The 23,141-nt window shown below is 38.9% G+C and overlaps 1 protein-coding gene across 7 annotated transcripts in view; it reads left to right on the top strand.

Annotated features, from left to right (window-relative positions):
• Positions 1-23,141, top strand: part of baiap2a (BAR/IMD domain containing adaptor protein 2a) — a 102,284-nt gene that overhangs the window by 22,876 nt on the left and 56,267 nt on the right. For all 7 annotated transcript variants that reach the window (XR_014628586.1, XM_084418169.1, XM_084418173.1 and 4 more), the window contains exons 2-3: positions 6,363-6,438; positions 12,890-12,976. Coding sequence is in view for 6 of the 7 variants with exons in the window: in XM_084418169.1 (XP_084274295.1) it covers positions 6,363-6,438; positions 12,890-12,976 (163 nt within the window). In the remaining variant the exon portion in view is untranslated. The remainder of the gene's footprint in view (positions 1-6,362; positions 6,439-12,889; positions 12,977-23,141) is intronic.

The following is a 23,141-nucleotide window of genomic DNA, read 5'->3' as shown; positions in this document are numbered from 1 at the left end:
CTTCTCTGCAAAATGTACATGCAGTGCTTCATATTTTGGCCAAAACTAGGTATCTTGGAATCCTGTAGAAGATTTCTGCCTATGTTTAGGGAAAGCCTTGATATCAGGAGCATGTACGTGGTACAAATGCCATCTAGGTAGGCAGCTTGCTAAGTTTTGGAACAGAGCCTATTTCAATACTGTTCTATCATTCCAACGTCAGCGTCGCCCAATTTCGCTCTTGATTGCAGGAGTGCCGTATGAGCGCAGACCTGTTCTCACCTTATTCGTTATGTAAACCACCCACATCTAGCGCCAGGCTCTTCTCTTCTCTACCTCTCTTCATTGTACCTTATCTCTCTCTTTTTATTTTTCTTGCCCTCACATGTTATGAGGATGTAGACGTGTCTTTTTAATGAGGAATGCTGGCAGGGCGTTATAAAGTAGTCACCAAGGGAATAAGGGAAGGTACTGGAAAGAGTCAGAGGGTAGGTAAAGATAAAAAAAATCCCTTGAAATGGAGAGAGGTCTTTCATCCTTTAGAGAAGAGAACTGTACTCCTCAGTGTCACTGTGTACTCTCCACTTATCATCTTCTTCCAGCACATTTCATACCTTGTCTTGCTGTTGTGCCAAAACTTGCTAACTGGCATTAAGACGCAAAAAGCCCCCCAAAAAAACTCTTGCAAATTTTTTTTTTAATGAATGAATATGTATTTTTCCTTCACTCTTTCTTTCTTTCCATCTAATGGAGCTCCTGGGGTGACTGATTTTGCTGAGGCACTGCCGCCTACTCTCCATCTTACTCTCCGTCAGGTGCAGACCCACTTTCAGAGATGCCCAGAGAGTGTGGCAGGAGCAGGAAGGTGACCTGTGACGTCAAGCCACTGAAGCCTGGGGAACAGGTCTTATTGTCGCTCAATCGAAGATTCAGAGCTCATTTTGCTCCCAGACTTAATTTATTGTAGGACACATTGATATTTTTGAAGGTTCAATGAAATATTGACTGAAACATTTGTCAGACTAGTCTTTGAGTAGTTTGGTGCCTATTAATACCTGACCTAAATCATCTTGTTATAGAGTCCGTCCAAATATGTCTTCCATTCCAGGCATCCGAGAGCGTTTTGACCTGGTATTTCTCCATGTGTTGACATGCTCCTGCCTGTATTTGGCTTCTCTATGTGATGTGTGTTGACTGACTGAACAGCATCTACCCTGCCTAAAACTGTCAAAGATGCTTGACAGGGATGGAAATGAACTTTTTTGTCCACCGGCCACTGTGGCTGGTGGATTTCAAAATCTACCAGCCACTCAATGTTTTTACCAGCCACTTTCTTGTTTTTAACCGTCAATGTGTAACTGCATGTGAAAATTAATACTACAAGATCTACAATACTTATGCAGTTTATTTAATCTCAAGTCTCAATGAAATACTGAAATTTTCTCTTTCTCTCTTATATATATTTCTCTTTTTTACCTGGATGTGGCATTTGAATGATTCGTGGTCTTTTATGGCTTCCAGTTTTAGGTTTTTAGTCCCAACAATGAAACTAGGGCTGGGCGATATGGACCAAAAGTCATATCCCGATTATTTAGGCTGAATATCGATATATGATATATATCCCAATATTTTTTCCGCAAAGTGAGAGCAAATGTTCAGTCAAAGTCAAAGCCAAATATGACATGTCACAAGTAGTTTTATTGAAACTGGCTATTTCCACACACACAAGTACTGTCCCCCTTTACTTAACATAAATTGTAAGAATATGACTAATAGTAAAGACTAGTACTAATAAATAAACATTAGGCCTATGCTAAATCTATTAAATAGCAGTCCCAAACTAGTTTTTGTTAATACAATGTTGGTATGAGCCACTAGAGTCATTTAAAAATATAAAAAATAACACAAAGAAAAATAAAGTGGCATTTTGGGGTTAATATGGAAACAACAGTTACCATGGTGAATACACAATATTAACAATAACTGTTAATGAACCATGGAAACTGCTCCTGGTGAATAGTATGAAAATCATCCCTGCATTACTTTTATTTTGTGTAATTTACAACGTAACGGCGTTGCATGCTCGTAGTTTATTTTGCACTTTATATACAGTGAGGCGATACACAGCGCGCGCCGCCACATTTGCGCGTGCAATTGAAGAGTGTTCGCTACGAGAACAGGATAACGGCTGAAGTGACAGGACAAGAAAGTCCGTTTTTCTGAGGCGAAAGACTTTATTTCAGCGTACACTTATGTCCTCTAAAAGTGTCCGCCGTCTGTGTGAAACAGTATATTTTTATTTACCCGCCACGGTGGCCGGTAGGTGAAGCGAGTTTACCCGCCACAACACAAAATCACCCGCATTTGGCTGGTGGCGGGTGCTAATTTCCATCCCTGATGCTTGATACTGGGTTGGACCAGTGGATTTGGAGGTCTTTTTTTTTATATTTGGCCAATTAGCTACTACTTATTTTGTGACCACTTGGTTGGGTGCCACTGGGTTCCTAATAAATCACCTAATGCTTAGCTACTTAATGTCGTCTACCTTATTGAGTTGTAAATTTGTAAACAGGAAGTTGTATTTAAAGATTTGTTTTGGCCTTTCCCCTTCATTTAATTAGGAGAGTAGGAAGATTAGTCAGGAAGTGAAGTGGGAGAGAGGGGGGGATGGGATCAAGATGGTAGACAGGACCACGAGCCAAGAATTTAACTTGGATCACCTAGGGCGCAACCTGTGTCGGAGTTTGTAGTACACACAATATGGCAGAATAAGTCCCGTCCTCTAAATAAGAGCCAATCAGCCGTTGTTAAAGCCATCGCATCACTGCAGCTACTGTTAGATGCTTATGTTAGACTTGTGCTTAGGACTGCACATGCACATTGCTGAACCAACCTGAAATGTACATTGTTTTACTGCTATTTGAGTGTAAGAAATTTGTTTTATGAGATTTGTCGCTGTTTTGTTATTTGTATAGCAGTTTTTGAATTTTGGCATTTTCTCATTCAAATAGATAGGACACTTGCATGCCTGACATAGCTGCCTGGAGGCGTTGCAAATTTTCCTTGAAACAGACTTTTGTGTGAAATTCATAGTATTCGAAAACAGTAGGCGAAAAGTACCCGGATGACCGACTACTACTGCCAAGATTCTGAAGTTTGCATCCAATGGACACTTTACTATCCCACGGCCACGGGAGAGGATTTATGAATGGCAGTGAAGCGACACAACTACGCTATTATGTCACATGACAATGACAGTAATGACCAATGTTGTACACATTCATACTACACACATTCATACTATTACACACTTTCTGAACAGTCGCGAAGTATTCAAAAACGTACTCAGAGAAAATGTGATTTTTGAACGCAGCCAGTGACTCTTTTGGGGCTCATATTTCCCACAAACCCTTGCATTATAGATGAGACGGAGTTTGTGGCTGCTCTGTTGACTTTTTTTTTTTTTCAGTTGAAGAAAATGGTGAGGAATGCATTGTCAAAGCTGCCACAGCCATTTTTAAATGCATGAACCTTAAATGTTAATTAGTAATGGATTTTATGGTCATGGTCACATTAGCTAGATGCTAATGATACAAGCAAACTTGTACTCTGCATGTTAAGGGCATATATGTAATTGTATGTCGTGGTAATGTGCCAGGACAGGGATTGAGATTGAGGGTCAAACACTGACCAATAGTGATGTTAACCGTGAAATACTGGCTAGATTTGGACAGTTTTTTAGTAGGAATGTTCATAAGGTTCCTGTGAGGTGTTACAGGCTGCTGTATTGGATATAGTTATTCGTAGTGAATTTTAGAGGACGAAAGCAGGGTTCGGTGGTGTTGTGCTGTCAGCTTCAGGACTTTGTTAACCCTAAGGCCCTGGCAGACTGTGGCTGCTCTAATTGGAGGAAGCCCTGAAGGGGAAGTGGATGGTGCTCAGGGTGCTATGACAGATGCCCGTTCGAGTGAGCCTCACTGAAGGATTACAGCGTGATGAGGCGGTAAAGTGTTTATTTTGGTTGCACTAGGACCGGAGCTTCGAGACAATTTGCCCTGGCTGCATGTGTGCCCTGCCCTCTCAGAAACACTAGACATCCCAGCTCTTCCTTAAAACGGACTGTATAAACTTCCTGGCAATTTAACAAGCCCAACTCGCACACTGGCACTTCAAAGCAAAATATGTTCATTAACTCCTAGCATATGCTTCCTTTCCATCTCTTTTACTTTCTCGCATCCTCTTTAATAGCCTCAAAGCCCTGAACAAAATGTCAAAGCTCTTTGCTCACCCCCGAATGAGTGTCTGCTTCCCTCCCACAAGAATAATCACACTCTGTTTAACACAACATGGAAATGATGGGTGGTGTGAATGAGGGATGATGCTGTGGACAGTTTTGCGTAAGGGAAAATGGAAGCGTCCTTGGTATGTTTGTGTGTGTACAGAATAGATGCACAGCCCCTGCTGAAAAGGTGGGGCACCATCAAATGCTGTGTTTAGATGTTTTTTTTTTTTTTGCTGGAGTTCCTTGGTCAACCACCTAAACTAGAAGGTACTAATCAGCCTAAACCAGCATGGAAATTCATGTCTAATCCAGTATTTTCAGCAGGGGGAGTTAGACAATGCTACACACTTACAGTATAGGTAGCTGACAGCATAATCAAATGAGCCTAGCATTCAGTAAACAAGCTAAAGCCTGGGACACACCAAGTCGACGTCAAAGAACTAGCGGCGACAAAAGCTGACTTTGCTGCGTCTCGGCCAAAAAACACGGTTGAACACACCAAAAGGACTAAAGGCGACTGTCAACTAGCACGTGCATACTGCACCTGCTTGTAAGTAAATGTCTGTCTATTTCAGCAAGTATCAATAGTCTATTTTCGTCATTCGAAAAGGGAAACCGAAACTAGGCCTGCAGACATACAAACCTTCAACAAAGCGCTTGCTTACCATTTTGAATATCAATCACGCTGATCACTTTATTCATTCCAGTTGGCTCATGTTATTATGAAAAAATGCATGCATTTGAATGCTCAGGTAAGATGACATATAATTAGAACAGCCTTCTATCTGTTCCATCTTGGCTTCTTTGCTTGCTTTCGTCACTGTTGCTTTTATTCTCGTGCACTGACTCGTTCGCTAAGATAAACAGCCAATCAGAGTTTTCCCTCTCAGCGACAGCCCGACGCCGATTCAACATGCTGAATCGGCCAAAAAATATATAAAAAAACATGGACCAAAGACATCTAAACGAGATGTGACCCTTAAAAGGACAGAATGCTCAGACATACCTAGTTTTTCTCATTATAGAAGCTACGTGCCCATTACAGTTTGGTACAGGCTTCGAAAATGCTGTCTCATTGCAGGAGATCTTCATTTGTGTGTAATGGAATTTCCTGGTGCTGCTTTGACTCATATCAAATGTTTAATATTGACTTTTTTGCTATAAGGTGACATCGGTTTATCAGCTTTGTAATGTTGATGCATCCTTAGTGATAACACATGCACACTTAGCGTGTTGCAGTTCTGCTTTTTAAAGGGGTGGTATAATGCCCCATTTTACAATATGTAAAATAAGTCTCTGTTGTCCCCAGAGTGTATATGTGAAGTTTTAGCTCAAAATACCCCACAGATAATTTTTCACAGCATGTTAAAATTGTCCCTGAGGGTCAGTTAAAAAAATGCGTCATGTGCGTGTCCCTTTAAATGCAAATGAGCTGCTGCTCCCGGCACAGAGGGCGGAGCTTCAAGAGCTTGTGTGTGTGTGTGTGTGTTAGCAGCTCCAATTACGCAGACAAGCACTAAAATGTCAGAAACTGTTCTGCCTTTTATGTTTAAACTGGAGTCGGACAATGTTGGAGAGACTCAAGAAGAAGTGACAACATGTAGAATCAACAGGCCGTTTCTGAATGGTTAGTTGATTGATTTATGTTGCTGATGTGGAGTTAACTATCTTCAATTAACATATTCTATCATGATAATCTATAAAATCGCTCGTGTGGGAACTGTTGTAAGATGCCTAAAGAGTGACATGCTATTGCATTTGTGTTACGTACTGTATGACATGTGAAAAGACGGATGCGACAGCTTGAGCAGACTCACAAATGTGCTCTACTGCAACAACTCTTCCTCTTCTCAACATGGACTGCGTGTTCCTGGGGCAGGGTTTATGTAAATTTTAAGCTTTGTGATGTCACTAACCCGGGAGGAATGTCGTGTTGTCCCTACCAGCCGTTTGTTGTAGTCCTTAAAAAAAACGATTTCTTTAAAAGCAAATATCTTCCTTTGCTTTGAACTTTGCGCGTTGTAACTTTGCAGATGTTGTTTAACATTACACACTAACTAAAGTTTAACACCCCTTTAACACAGCTTTCCATCTCTTGCAGGGCATCATGGAACAGTACAATCCCTGTTTGCGGAATTTCATCGCCATGGGGAAGAACTACGAGAAGGCTCTCTCCAGTAAGTAACGCCCACATCACATCTCCAAACGTCCCCAGTTTCATCCATGTTCAGTCAGCTGTCCAAACCCTCCACGCCTTCCCATCCTCCTTTAATGCCACTTCATTTGAAGATGATGACAATGTTTGTCATCCTGTCATTCAGATGGCCACACAGCCTTATCAACTCTCACACAGCCCGAGACACCTCCTGAGCTCAGATGGGCCAAACACAAACGCTCAGCTGATGAGGGCATTCAGAGAGGAGATAATGTGTCCTGCCTCACTGATGATTTGATATTTAGCCATTAGACAGAGGAACAATCAGACGACTTTGAAGGCTTTGTGCAGTAGGTGACTGATGAAAGCCAGACAATTGCCCATTGACGTCTGCATTCACATTGGCAAATGTAATCTTGCTCCGGCAGCCTTGGGTGTACAGTGGCTGTAAAACATTTATGGTGATGTGTAGGAATACACCGTAAAGGAAAACCAAGATTTAGCGGAAGCTCAATCGACAGCACCGGCTTTGGAAAAAGAAAGTTCGGCCTCTCCCTTCTTTTCCTTAATAAAGGTAGAAATCTGGGTTACATTGAGGCAATTACGATGGAAGTGAATGCAGAACATTATTTCACCAAGTGCAATGGTTCAACATCTTGGTTGATCCTGGAACAACATTTCAATCAACCAATCAATGTCAAGTTTAGGCTTATAACCAGGGTTAGGTGCTTCTTCATCAGTGTTATTCACCATCATTTCTCTCTGGTTTTAGGGAGAAGTTATGGATCGTGTTAGATTTCAGGGTAGGGATATGGTTTTCGGACAGGAATGTTGTTCCAGGATCATCAAAATATGTTGCCTCAGGAACGCATCTAACTTGGCAAAATCAGGACGTGTGGAAAGAAATGGGGCCAATCTATAAACTTTAAAATTCTCCCTGTTCTATGGTATAGCCACAAGATGTAAATAATGTGAAGTGTAACATGGTTTTAACATGGTTGTGAAAAATTCACTTAAAATCACCTTTTCTGTTTAAAGTTCGATCTTTGTCGCCATGACAACGCAATATCATATACCCTAAAATGACTGTAAAATGATTTAAAGAGTTTTACAGCTCAAATAATACACACGTTTACGAAATTATTAATGTCAGTGCTTTTATAAAATTATCAGCTTCATTTTTCTGCTTTTAAATCCTCTTCTCCCATTGTAAGTGCTCTCACTGTAACCTTGATTTTTGCTTCTTTTTTTAAAGAAAACAAGTTAATGGGTTTTTCTTTTTTATGCTGTAAAAAAATCAGTTAAGGAAATCTTTTTTCAAAGGTTGTGCAACAAATGAAGCAAGTTAATTTAAACAATGTTTGTTTTTTGTTTTTTTGCTGAGCCAACTTAATACATTTAAGCTCCTTTGTCATACAAGCTAGACAGCATTCTAACATGCACCATTGCTGGTTAGCATGACACAGGAACTTCAACTATTTTTGGAGTGCAGTTTCAATCATCATAATATGCAATGTATAGCATGAATAAATAAGAAGACACTGGTGTCAGTACTGGTATTAGTATAGTTATTGCTCACTGGGTGAAGCAACTAAACTCACACTATAACTATATCCTGGCCTTTAAAGAGTCACAAAGGAAACCTGGGCTACCCATAAATCCCAGCACCCAACCCAATGGGTGGATTTATGTAAAATCTGTGAGACAGACTGCCCTTTAAACTCTTGAGCATTAAAGACAGATTGGCTGAGGTGGGTGAAAGAGTCTTATCCTCAGAAAGGGGGTACACAAGGGTCCATATGCTTCAGACATCTATCCACTAGTAGCAAGAAGTTCTAGAGCAAATAATGCAGCAGTTGGTTAGAGAAGAGCGTGGGTTTTTACCGTAAATGCATGGATGAAAAGACATAAAGGGAAGAGACAGAGTTGAAAAAGAGATTTATTCCATAATTGACTACCCCGTAGTGAGGGAAATTGGGCTCTGGTGGGAGGTCCTAGTCCACACTAAGCCGACCAGAATAAATCGTAATCCTCTTTTGCTCTCAAGCCATGTCTTTACCACTCTACCCCGTGTTTTAGGAAATGAAATCACTCAGACACAAAGTCAGCAAAGCTCTCTACCCCCATTTATTATTTCTGACTGGTATTGTTCTTGCTGATTTGTTTTAGAGCCTCAGGCACAGAAAGAAGAATGAGTGCGGTGGGGGAGTGTGTTATGACAAGGTTCTTTCTCAGTAAAAGAGAGAATTTCAAAGCGGGAGACTTGCATGTATGGATGGGAATTGTAAGGATTCCAATTTCACTTAATGACCCATTAGCAAGTTTTGAGAAAGCAAACTATCCTTTCATCCTCCAAACCACTTGTCCTGTGTAGGATGCTAGAGCGTATCCCAGCGTCTGTGGCCGTAGGGTTAGGGAAACGCCGTGGACTGATGGCCAGGGGAACTTCGTGCTGTGAGACGAGATTTTTTGTGAAATTGTTTATTATTGTTTATTCAAGTATATTATTTTTATTTAAAATATCATTTTTATGAAGCAATGAACCATAAGAGTCATCTGAAAGAGAGTACTGAGTGTAGACGGGGAATAATTGGATAAACATCAGCTATTTTCTGTCAGCTTTAATGGAATTCCTTCAGAATTGATTTGCTTGTGAATTAGACTGGTCGTGCTGTATGTTTGTGTTGCTTGCAATTATTTAGGACAAAGAAATAATATGATTGTGCAATTGTCTATTTATTGTCTTTGAATTAATTATTATTATATATATTATTTCAGTATTTCTCTCAGTTTGGTCTGCAAACAACCTAGAACATAATTGGCTGTGGCTCTGTTGATTCAACAGAGGCGCATGAAATTTGAGTAAATACTGTTCTACATTGACGTTCAGGAACCATTAATGGAACTAACCTTCCATTTGACTTCCAAAATGATACAGCTGTGTTTTTTTTGTTTTTTTTTCTTCATAAATGGACCATTTCCATGGAGTTTTGGTGATATATTACTAGGATATTGTCTGTTTATTAGTACTTTTAAAGCACATATTAATGGCTTATTCTCCATGACCATATTCTACATCCTTAAATCATACCCAATACTTAAACTTAACAACTGCCTTACTAACTATTAATAAGCAGTAATTAGTAGTTTGAGGCAAAAGTCATTGTTAATAGTCAGTTAATTGTGAGAATTGGACACTAATCTAAAGTGTGAAAATCAGCAGTACCAAACTTGACCAAGCTGTATCTGTTTAATATTTAAACGGATAATTCACCCAAAAATTGTAACTGTCATCATTATCTCATCCTCACGTCGTTCGAAACTTGTTTCTCTTTCTTTCTTCTGTGAAACTAAAAGAGATTTTGAAGAATGTTGGTAACCAAACACCAAAAATTCAATGGAAGTCAATGGGAACTGAAACTGTTTAGTTACCAACTTTCTTCAAAATGTTCTTCAGAAGCAAGAATTGAACACGGGTTTTGAATGACATAAGGGTTGAGTAAATGACAGAATTTTCAGAATTTTTTGCTGAACCATCCCATTTAGGTTGATCATACTAAATGACCTAAGAGTTAACTTTTTATGTAATGTTAACTTTTTCTGCATTCGACAGTTGAATCACCCTGTATATCAGCAAAAATATCCAACCTAGAAGACTATAAGAAGAAAGAAAAAAAGAACGGAGACAGTGAAGAAAATGAAATGGTACAGTGGGAGTGCCCAGAGTTGATGGTCCCATCTGTCAGGCACATTTCTGCATAATTTCCCTGTAAATAAGTCCTGAACAGTAGCCACATACTGTAGTCACAGACCTAGTGCAACAGTCTGCTTTGCCTTACTTAATCAGAGCCACAGCTGGTCAGCTTGATGAACTGTTTGCTCAATCGATTTTTGTGGCCTTTCTGCCCGTGCCAGAAGCTCAGGGTGATTCTTTCCACAGGCTCTCAATGGGTCCCATTTGATTTCTGAATGAATTCCATAAAGAATAGCTGACTGGTATCCAGTTTCTCCCCGTCAGTTTTTTTCCTCTCTCTCTCTGAGGGAGATGTTGAGGCATTATTACTGAGGTGCTCTTGGACGTTTTTGGGGGGGAAGAGCTGCATCTTGGCTGCCAGATCTTGCTGTGCAGTTATAGTTAGTGGCAGTGGCTTTGTAACTCCTCAGTCCTGTGGTCATAGCCCAAGAGTGACAGTCATGAAGCGAGTCCGAGCTGCTGATTCCATGAAACGTCTATGAGGCAGGAGATGAGCCCTGTATGAGTGGGCCAAACCTCTACCTCTTCACTGCTCTACTCAATAATGAGTCCCGCCAATCCTCCGGAAAACAACAGCATATGCTGCTTGGCTGTCCCAAATCTCACACTCTTTCACTCAGTTCCTACTCCTCAATGGAGAATGTCACGTAGTGCACTATATAGAATAGGAAGCGATTTTGACACACTTTCTATACCGGACGCATGACGAAAACTGAATTGCTTCATTATGATTGCCATAGCTGTCTACATTGTGAGCACCTTTTTCATTTAAAGCTACAATATGTTTGTTTTTATTCGCCGCTATAGGGGTCGCTAACCTCTTACAATAACAAGGGCGTAGGTTGATGACGCATAAGCATTAAGGAATTATGGATCTTTATGGAATTATGGAGTGAATACATCGATGTTTTTAACATGACTGTGGTATGAAGCAGATCACGATTGCTAATGAGAGACCGATATCAGCGCCACACGCGAGTCCCGCGGATATAAAGGAATAAGGACAATTAATTCTACCGAACTACACAAAAAGTGCTGAATTACCACTCACACAGGTCAGTTTATTAGACGAATTAAACTTGTGAGGTAACGCAGCGCTGTTTCACTTGGTATAACAGTTATAGTATCACACTAAACTGCATTTGAGTGTGTTGAATGTTATTCTATGTGTTAGTTTGTTGGCTGTATGAGACTAGCAGTAAGCTAGATCAGCATTAGAATAACATACAGATCATATTCTAACATTTCATCTTGTTGAACTATATAACATTGATTAGTTTTATGTACATTTGCTCACCTGTCTAATAAAGTACAGAGACGCCACTCGCGTCTCTGTCAAGTCGAAGTTAGTCGCGGACGTGGAGCTCGAAATGATATTGATCCTCGTTTTAGTCCTCTTTTTGTCTCAAAGTCTGCTTGCCATGGTCTAAAATGTTTGAACAAAACAACAACAGCGTGAGCGTACCGCTAGGCGTAACCCAATTGTCCACGTCTGTCGCCATGGTTACTATGGCAGTACGAGCGGAAACCGAGGGTAACGCAGATATGACGCCATTGACTGGCGACTCCCTCACACCTGCTCACACGTCCCGGTTCCTCGGTTAAAAACAAAATTTTCTCACGATTAACAAATAGTTGGAAACATTTGGGATATTGTAAGTAATCAACTAAACAAAATATGTAACACTGGCCTAGTGGTTTTTGGATATTTTACTGCAAAATTCTTACATAGTGCACCTTTAAGCAGATTTCCCATTTCTATTTGTATGTGCTGTACAGCTATTCCATTTTATTCCATTTAGTTTTAATGTCAAATAAACATAGTGAGCGACCCCACAATTTGGTGTCAGTAGGTTGTTGTTTTTTTTGTTGTTTTTGAAAGAAAGAAATTGTCAATGTGACACTGAAGAAAGACTGGAGTAATGTTGCTGCAAATTCTGTTTTGCCGTCACAGGAATACATTCAATTTTAAAATGTACTGTATTACAATAGAAAATAGTTATTTGAAATTGTACTTATATTTCACTGATACTTGCTTGAAGCAAAAGTGTTTATGAAATCTCTGAAAAGATCACAGTAACATTCAGGTTTTACAAGTGAATAGCCTGGCTGTATGTAGTCCCACCAGTTAGACCAACACCAAACCAGCATAAGCCAAGCCTAGGCTAGACCACCATGAAACTTCTTATTAGACTAAGCTGTAAAATCATACTCACTCACAATCAAATGCCCATATTCTCTCGCTCTCTCTTCCGCACATGTGGGAATCCAGAGAGAGTTGTGGAAATAATGATATTCTGTTTATTCTCTTTTCACCGAAGTTGACATTTTAAAACCGTAATGAGGCATGGGATTGGGAAACTGTGTGTGTGTGTGTGTGTGTGTGTGTGTGTGTGTGTGTGTGTTTGTTTATGTGGGAGACAGCTGGGCTGGTCCGGTAAAAAAAAAAAAGGGGGTACATTTCCATAGTCACAGGAGGGCTATCTTTACTCATTCTAAATGTGTTTCCTGTACAACTGATTGTGTTTCCTGTTGTGTGACAGACTCATCCATTCCTATAGCTTTTTTTTCCCGCTCATTACCCAGCTGGACTGACACCAACTTGAACAGCTGATAGCGTTCCCATCCTCGTCATGGGCACTTTGATCACTGAATATACCGTTGTAATGAGAGATGAGAAAGTTTGACACATTTTTCTTTTTGCCTCCTTCTTTTGCAGGTGTGACATTTGCAGCGAAGGGCTATTTTGATGCTCTGGTGAGAATGGGAGAGCTGGCCAGTGAAAGTCAAGGATCTAAAGACCTGGGTGAGTCTCGGCGTCTTGTTTTGCCTCAAGGGAACAGGCAAACTGTGTGGCCTGATCCGACATGACACCACAAAACACGCACTAATGGAACCACATGCTCAGCAAAGTGCCGATGTTGCTTTCATTAGGCCCAACTGTCAGAATTTGTACCTACGAGAAGCTTTTATATCGTACCTTTTTAAATCTGACGCATTTCAGACATGGTTTATGTACTGGCGTAAATTATTCCTTGTTTCCCATGCTCAATTTCTTGAGTTTGCTTGGAAAATGAAGTCAAAGGGCTGACAGCATTGGATGGGAATTCATCTGCCATGCTGCAGTGAAACTTGGCGATGCATCATTTATGATCAGTTTAAAAAGCGGATCTAGTTTGAGGGCTATAACTTCTTGAAATAGCATTTCACTTTCTGCTACAGGGAGGCTGTCAGAATTGTTGGTTGGTTCTTTGTTCTGCCAGGGATGTGAGAGTGGGTGTATATGTGACCCTCAAGATGCTTGTTGCTGATGGGGATCAGCTAGAGGTATGGTAGCATAATCTTGTTTGTATTCGTGCTACCATCTCCATTGTCTATTGAACTTTCCAGTCCTTTTGAGCATGGACTAAACCACCTTCTACCTCACTATCAGGATCCCTGAGTGAATTTAGGCTGTAGCTGACTTTTGTTTTGGATACTTTGGGTTTTTCAGACGGTCAGGTGGGAGTCTTTCTCACCAGACAATTCTGCGTGTCATTGAATCATTCAATCAATCCATTCGTTCAAATCACTGATCAATTCAAGAGCTAAGCGAGATGCTGTGTTTGACGTTACTTACTGATTGAGTAGGTACAATTGATGAGGAACAAGTGTGAAAATGTTTGTTCTGTAAGACTGATGGCTTCTACTTACTATAAGTTACTTTGCAACTACATGTTGACCAACTCTTATTAGAGTATTAGTAGACTGTCTGCTTAACTGCTAACACTTTATTTTGATGGTTGATGGTAGAGGTGTGCGCGGGACTGTTTTATTCGTCCCGTTACCGCTAGGTTCTATTCCACTCTTGCCCGCTATCTGCTTACAATGATTTTCTTCCCGACCCGACCAATCCCGCTAAATCCCACTAATCTCAAATTTAAGTTTCCCCTAAAGAAAGAGAGGGCAGAACAAATATAAAATGTTGGCTATACAATCATTTTATGTTGTTTTTGTCTTATCATGATACAGTGAACACACACACAAAAAAAGTGTCACAGAGAAAAATAGGCTCTATTAAATATGACATCTGTCACTCAAAATGAAAAGCCAAAAATATGAATAAATGAAAACTGTTGGCTCGCTAGCTATACTGCAAAATGAAATCTTTTTTTAAATATCCATGCAAGAACAGAATGTCGCTGACTGGCAATGGTTTCTGTAGCTTACATCTCTCCTCCAAAATTCAAGCACAAAGGCTGAATGTTCTCTCTGAAAGTGCACTCGTGGTCGGGATGTAACGAACATATCTTGCCAGGTTGCTCAGGGCAGGGAACTGGGAACAGTGTGAATGCCACAACTGCAGAAAGTTTTGTTCTCTTCAAGTTCAAGCACGGATACACTGTTGTCAAAGGATGTCAGGAGCGGCCGGGCTTTTGTCAGACCGCCCGCTTCTGTCCAAGAGTTACAGACCTGTCTGTGTCAGCTGTGTCGCTTGCATGTGGTCTCATGGGATATTAAAGTGTCCATTGAATGCACTCTCCAAAATCTATGTGAGTGAGTTTCTTTGTGTCTATGAATGAGTCATTGAATCATTCACTCGAATGATTCAATCAAACACACTGATTCATTTAGGAACCAAACAAGTGTCTTTTATGAATTTGTCATTTTATAATTCGCTCGAATTATTCAATCAAACACTCTGATTCATTCGGGAACTTAACAATGAGTGTCTTTTATTTATGAGTCATTGAATCATTCAATCAACTGATTTGTTTAAACTCTCTAATTCACACTGTATCCGAAATCACATAGTCTCCTCTTCTGAATAAGTACATCATGTGCAAATATTAATATTTATATTATACAGATAAAAAAGTATGTTCTGTATAATATGAATGTAATCCTGAAATACTACATCTATCATTTTTTTCATTGTCATGTAACCTACCACTGTCAGTTGCGTCACTACGTGGCCATTCTCAAATCCTCTCCTGCTGCATCATGGGATAGTAAAGTGTCCATCATATGTGCGTTTCAGAATGCCGGAAGTAGTTGGTCATCAGGGTACTGTTTTATGAATACTGTGATCTGGACATAATACTCTTTGACATACTGTTTTTGTCTCCTATATAGTAGGAAAGCATGCTTATTGAATAATTCGCTCATTCGATTCATTAAGACACACTGATTCATTCATGAACTAAACAAGTGGCTGTCTTTATTAGTGAGTCACTGAATCATGCAATCAATCGATTTAGTTCAAACCCATTGATTCATTCAGGAAAAAACACCACTACTGTGCTGATCGGAGATGCGCTTGTGATTCCAATTTGACTTTTGTGTGGTACTGCTTTTGGTGGAGGTGCAAAAACAAACTGCCATTTATTGTATGAAATGTACAGTAAAGTTACTCAATAATAATTTCTTGTACATAACCAGTAACACACTCATGCTGTTGGTCTGAATAGCAGCAGCAAGGCTGTGATTCACAGAATTGAACAGCAAGCTTTTGTGATATTTGCTTAAAGGTTCGCACAAAAATAAAAATTACGTCATCATTTACTCACCCTCATGTCATTGTTTTCATTTTTGAAAAACAAATGAAGACATCTTAAATGAAACCTGAGAAATTCCTGTCCCTCCTTTTGAAAGTCTATTCCACCAAAACTTTGCGTCAGTAAGTTCAAATAGATCGTAAAAGAAATCCATGTGAATTGAGCATTTTTAAGGTTTGTTGGTGAACTATCCCTTTGATTATGCCGCATTACAAAATATTTGCATAAACTGTCCTTTTCAAATGCTGTTTGAGATGTGAATGCAGAGTTTGAATTTTATTGGCTCATATCCATCGCATTGGGTCATGTTTCTCAGGACATGAAAGCAGCATCTACGTTATTTCCACAGGGAGTTTCCTGGACTGAGGCAGAGTAAACTCCCCCTTCATATATAATGCAATCAACTGTGCAGTTCATCTCTCATTTGAACTCGCAAAAGGTATTGGCACTTGAATCCCACTCTCTCGCTCTCACTGAGAGTGAATCACACAGAGTCCCAGCCTCAGTGACAGACCCCCTGGACATACAACACAATGAGGGCCTCTCGAATTACTCTTCATAAACACACAACAAATCATCTGTTATGGGCGAAAGACACTCCTGTCCAAAAATGCACTTTGGTAACCATATATTTTCAGCAAAATTCCATATTTATTACTAGGGCTGTGTTAATACAATATTTTTCCCCACAATTTTGAATTTATACTTTCTGTCATTTAGTTGAAATTGTATATTTGATTACGCTAGTGAATAATACTAAACGTAACTATAGTTACTGCAAAGATACTATAATTAAATACTGTTGTTCATGTAACATCATAATGCATTAACATGGTATTTCATTCAAAAAGTATGGCACTTTGAAAGATTATGATGATTATTATTATATTTTTTTCTCTTTTTTTTCTTGATGACAGTGGTCTACTCTGCTCTGATTGGTCAGATGGCTCAGTCTGTTGTGATTGGTCTACTCTGCTCTGATTGGCCAGATGGCCCAGTCTGTTGTGATTGGTCTACTCTGCTCTGATTGGTCAGATGGCCCAGTCTGTTGTGATTGGTCTACTCTGCTCTGATTGGCCAGATGGCCCAGTCTGTTGTGATTGGTCTACTCTGCTCTGATTGGTCAGATGGCCCAGTCTGTTGGGAGAAGTCTTTTAAGCTGTATGTTACACAACTAAAAAGGTTGTTGACTGTTTTGCATTGTCATTCTCTAATGCCGTTACATGGACTGTAGATAATGGGCAGGTGTGGTTTGTAAGAGGTTTTGCCGTTGTTCCTCAGCAGTGTCACAATGAGTCATTCTGCTCTGATTAAGTGACGAGTGTGTGCTTATGTGTGTGTGTGTGTGTGTGTGTGTGTGTGCATTCATTACTCAAGAACCAAAACACCTGCATTATGCATGTAGCTGCTCTCAGTCTGCTAACACACCTGACTATAATTTTCAAGTGAACCCAAAGACCTTGATTAGCCGTTTCAGGTGTGTGATTAGAGTAGCAGCTGAACTCTGCAGGAAGGTGTATATCCAGGAGCAATGTTAAGCTACGGACACACTAGGCGTCGAGCACGAAAAAGACTTTGGGCAACAAATATGGGCAACAGGATGTGATGTCATGGTCTAGAACCTGTTCATAATTGTTGTTATTGTTAACTTGAACTATTAAAAATGTTTTGTTTTGTTTTGTTTTTATTGAAATACAGCTGAAAAAAATAATTATATATATATATATATATATATATATATATATATATATATATATATTAGATTAAAAATGTTACTGAAAATTAGAAATTTTGCCTTGGCAACTGACTGAAATAAAATAAGTTAATAAGCACTAAAATTATTGTAAAACTGAAAAAAATTAAAAAGCACAAAACAAAATTACTTCAACTTAACCTGAAATTAAAATGAAACCTGAAAAACAAAGTATACGTTTTATAATAGATTTTATAACTATTATAATAAAGTATTATAAATGTATAATACCAATTAACATTGGTATCTCATTCAAACATTATAAGACACTCTCTTTAAGATTATTTATATACCTCTGTTCTGAATGGTCAGATGACCCAGTCTGTTGTGATTGGTCTACTTTGCTCTGATTGGTCAGATGGCTCAGTCTGTTGTGATTGGTCTACTTTGCTCTGATTGGTCAGTCTGTTGTGATTTGGTCTACTCTGCTCTGATTGGTCAGATCTGTTGCTCAGTCTGTTTTGATTGGTCTACTCTGCTCTGATTGGTCAGATGGCCCAGTCTGTTGTGATTGGCCTTCTCTGCTCTGATTGGTCAGATGGCCCAGTCTGTTGTGATTGGTCTACTCTGCTCTGATTGGTCAGATCTGTTGCTCAGTCTGTTTTGATTGGTCTACTCTGCTCTGATTGGTCAGATGGCCCAGTCTGTTGTGATTGGCCTTCTCTGCTCTGATTGGTCAGATGGCCCAGTCTGTTGTGATTGGTCTACTCTGCTCTGATTGGTCAGATATGTTGCCCAGTCTGTCGTAAATGGCCTACCGCTTACAGCATGTGTCAGAAATAAAATGACCATTTACCATATCTGAATTTTATACAATAAACACAACACTAGTTTTTAATAATTTATAAATCACAATTAGTAAAAAAAAAAAAAAAAGAATATACTGTTTACACCACTTAACTCTAAAACTTAAACATAGGGTTGTCGATACTAATGAATGCCAGCATAATTTCACAATCCGCTGTACCTATTTATTATACCACAAAAATGAATATGTTATTGAAAACAAGTAGCCTATAATATCAAATTAAGGAATTGAATTATAATTCTAAATTAAGTAATTAAAATAATGGTCTTAATGTAGCCTTCAAATATTAAAGTAAATTTTGTTCAAGTTGTCAAGTAATTATTAAAGTAAAGGCAGTATTAAATATTCAAGAAAATAATTGAGAAACAGAAGAAAATTCCAAGTAGCCTAATTAGATTAAATATAAAAATACTTAATTGGCATGTTTGTCACTGTATGATTGTTAGATATAAAACTAATAATATGGTTTTGATGGTGTCTGTGTTTGACTGATATGCAGGTCTTTCATTAAAGTGAACTTTAAATTAGTTTTTTCTTTTGTTTTGCTTTAGGCTTAACTTTGTGTATATGTTTGATTTGTTTGAGAATCGTAGTTTATTAACCAAAGTTATCCAGCCACAAGCAGTGAGTCGTTTTCTCTTTTTTGTTCATATTAATATTTATTGTTTGTTTATTAATGACTCATTAGACAGCAGTATGTGTGTTAGGCAGATACCCAGCTGAGATGGTACAGTACTCTTACTACCGATTCTGCAGGAACACTGCTATTATTCCTGTGTGTGCTTTTTTATTTATTTCTTTTTTATCATCAGCCTAAGTACTAGTACTTTTGACATCCCTACCGCAAACCTTTGATGTTTATATTCTTTATATTTAGCCAAGTGGTCAATCTGTGACATTTATGTCCTCTATTGGTCAAATGTCACAGATGTGCGTTTATCAGCATTGTCTTCAGCTTCAAACGCACGGCTTTTTTTTGGTCCACACCCAAACCTCATTTGAGCTTTCCTGCCATGTCTTTCCCAGAGGGATCGCTCAAGGTTATATCCTCTCCCGTGTCAACACACCTACTCGTGAGAACAGGCCCAGCTCAAACACAGAGTTTAGCTCAGTCAGACAGAGCATCACGTGGTACCTCTCCCCGCTCTCTATGAAATGATAAACTGGCCATTACGAGCACAGATACACTTCAGCACCGCTGCGACCGCCGACCCGCGGAGATAATGACAGGTTTTTTTTTACTCTCAGCTAAAATGGAAGACCGCTCCATCTCTGTTTTGGTTAGGAGATGTCCTGCGCCGTGAGGTGGAACACTAAATTCTTGTGGGCAATTTGCAGTGCTGTGTGTCTGTCTTCCTTCATGAGAGCCATGGGGGTTCGCGTTGAGACAGACTGTAAATGGTTTCCGCCTACACGCGCTCTCTCTCGCTTCATTCCTTGCTGTTTTTCTTGCATTAAACTCCACAGATTCTCTCGCTACATATACACACATACACACACTTGCATAAACATAGTCACGCACTCATAGTTGTGCCTGGACAAATATCGTGCCTTCGTATATGGTGTCCTTGGATGCACAAAGCGCTTGCAGTGGAGAACGCTCATTCACATCTGAAAGTGAGGCGTGAGGGAGAGCGTACACACACACACACACACTATTCCTCCCCCTCTCGCATACACTCCCACGCTCACTGGTTTGTTTAGGATAATGATGCCCCTGTCACCACCTCCCACTCATATCCTCCCACCACATCTCTTTCTCAGTGTTTTACTGCCTTCATTACATCACTATTTTCTACTCTCTGCCTTACACAAGCAGACAGTGGTTGGACTGCTCGTAGACGACACATCACAACACGGCATGCTCACAATCTGCACGCTTACCAAGGTTACGTCGTGTTTTCTCACCACTATTTTGGTATCTCGTCACGTTTTAAAGGAATGTTCTGGGTTCAAGTTAGGCTCTGTCAACGGCATTCATGGCATGATGTTGTTTACCACTGAAAATCTTTTCAGTTTGTCCCTCAATCAGGGTTACAGTAACGGCGTGGTCACATTTTTCTGCAAAATCATAATGAAACTTCATTAATTTTGTCTGCAAAAAAGTCTGTGGTCCATTGTCCAATAGTGTAATGATGTATGAATCTACGCTCACACAGAAGTCTTTTTCAAACCAAGCAGCTTTCTGTTGATCAACGGAGCGAAAATATTTATAGTTTTGTAGTTGCATCATTGAATCATTTTCCTGTTATCACTGTAAAGCTGCTTTGTATTGAATAATCAAACAATCTGTACTGTATAAAGCACTATATATATAAAGGTGACTTAACTAAAGGGGTCATGAATTGAGAAATAAAAAAATTTCTTGAGCTTTTGACATAAGAGGTCGTCATACTATAAGAATATCCTTAGTTTCAGAACTGAAAACGACCTTGTTAGTCCAAAAACAGCTTTTATTGAAACCAAGCCCAGAGAACGACCCATTTATGACATCAGTGAAAGATGCCTCTGCTGAAGAAGTTACCACTGTAGCCCCGCCCACTGTATTCACGCATGACTAAGTAATAGGTAAATAACATGCGTGAGCATGCCTTTGAAGAGTACAAAATTTTGTGCTGTGCCAGGTTGTGGAAAAAACACAGTCACTGCATTGGATTTGCATTGGAGATTGCTTTGTTACAGATCGTTTGATATGTACTGATTATCTGTACGCGTCTAACCAAAATCACCAGTGATTTCTGATATGTAATGATTCATGTACAGTCAGTTATTTGTCTCAAAACCTTTTATTGTTGTTTATGCGTCAGTAAATCAATCCAGTGACTAAACAGTCAACTTCACATTGTCTCTCTTAGTAGGATAAAAAAGAATCTGTTATTTTACTGTGAAAATAATATGTAGAAAGTGATCAAAGAACGCTCCAGTTACAATCGCTGGAGCTGTCAATCAAACACCGCGAGTTTATTAGTGACTGAGTTCTGGACGCTCGACAAAACTCCCGTTATAATCAACAAATCTCTTATTCGCACCGTATTTGCACTGTTAGCTATGATGAAAGCATTTGTTAGTGTGCAGAAATAGTTACAATGATGAGATCACTGCATTCATGCACTCAACCTATCCAAATATAATGCCATAGATCTAAACATAATGCTATAATCAACACTGTCATATTAAAAATGTGGTAAAAGTTTTAGCTATTTCATATGCAAAGATGTCAGCCAATCACAGCAGTGGGCGTTTACACTGAAGTCACAGCAGACACGCCCCTTCAAAGATAGCGTTCAAATCAGGGTAGGAAAAAATGCCTTTTCTTTCTAAATTAAAGCTTTGGACCATTTTCGATTATAAAAATCATACTTGCATGATAAGTGCACCCCAGGAAACATTATAAAATAATGTAATTCATGATCCCTTTAACACGTTTACATGAATTATTCAAATAAAAAGCGCTTATTATTTGAACTTGTGATTTGAACTGTTGAAGTTTTTTGAGGTGTATCTACTTTAAGCGGATACATTTCTATTTTTCTATTTTTCAAAATGTAATTTATTTCTGAAATGGCAACGCTGAATTTTCAGCAGCCAGAATGAAGGCACTTATTTGAAACAGAATTTTTTTATATCATTACAAATGCCTTCAATGCTACTCTTGATTTCTTTAACCTACTATTTTTCTCTGGCTTATAATTGTAGCTGATTTGTGTGGTGTCTGGTATATTCTGTGTTTTGTCATGTTTTCTTATGTCGTAAATGATGTTAATGCCAATGTTTTGTGCAATAATGTACAGCACCTTGGTCAACAATCGTTGTTTTTAGTGGTGCTATATAAATAAAGTTGAGTTGAGTTTAAGGCTTTCTTGTTGAGGAAATTTAAATGTTAATTTCTATTAAAATTGCATTATTTACAGTCTTATTCTACTATTTGTCTTACAGTAAAAACTAAGGGATGAGTTAAAATAATTTGATCTGACACACTGTTGTTGACAAAGCTTATTGAACCCAGAACATTCCTCGAAATGAGTTTAATGTGTCTTTAATTGGGTTTTGTTATTGATGTTCGCCGTGGACTGTACTGTTGCTTATTGAATAAGTCTAGCAAACGGGGAAAAATGTGTCTAAAATCAAGCAGCATCCTTCAATGCTTTAGTTAAGTTGCTTGTGAAACAGTTACCATGAGAACAAAGCTCGGTGAAATTCGCCTCTCTCTTCTATTCAGATATTAATGTTGTTTTGATGTTAGGCTTCCATTTAATGTGATAAATTAAATAATTATCATTCATGCCTATTATTATTTTTTATTTTTTTATATTCAGTTTCCGGATAAATTATAAGTGACTGATTTTAATCTCATTTGTATTACATTCTGCCGTACACAATGTCTAGACAAGAGCCTGATGGTCACGTCACTGCATGCCACAATAGCTTGAGGTCATTCATACTGGAAGCTTCACAGCTATACATCCCCGGATGTTTACTTACAACCAACTGTACACCCGAGGACAAACTCTGGATACTACTTTATATTCAACAGAAATCCATTTTATGTAAAAAGAAAATTTGCATAGAGACCATTTAAGAATAGTGAAATCATTTAACATAAAATCTTCTATTTTAGTATAATTTAGAAACAAAAGATGATTTAAATTAGTAGGCCAGAGACCAAATACATCCCAAGCTGGCTTTGAGGTCGCATACGTAAAACGTTGACTTTGAAGTTCCCCTATTATGGTTTTTCGGATATTGCCTTTCATGTTGTGTGTTATAGCTGTTTGTGAATGTAAAAAGTCTGCAAAGGTCAAAGTGCATGACAAATAGAGTTATTGAAATAACTAATTCTGAACTGCCTGAAATGAGTCGTCAGCAATTCCGG

This window comes from Rutilus rutilus (assembly GCF_951802725.1).
Source record: "Rutilus rutilus genome assembly, chromosome: 1".
Taxonomy (NCBI): Eukaryota; Metazoa; Chordata; class Actinopteri; order Cypriniformes; family Leuciscidae; genus Rutilus; species Rutilus rutilus.
The sequence above is the reverse complement of the archived record's forward strand: the minus strand, read 5'-3'. Positions and strand labels throughout refer to the sequence as shown.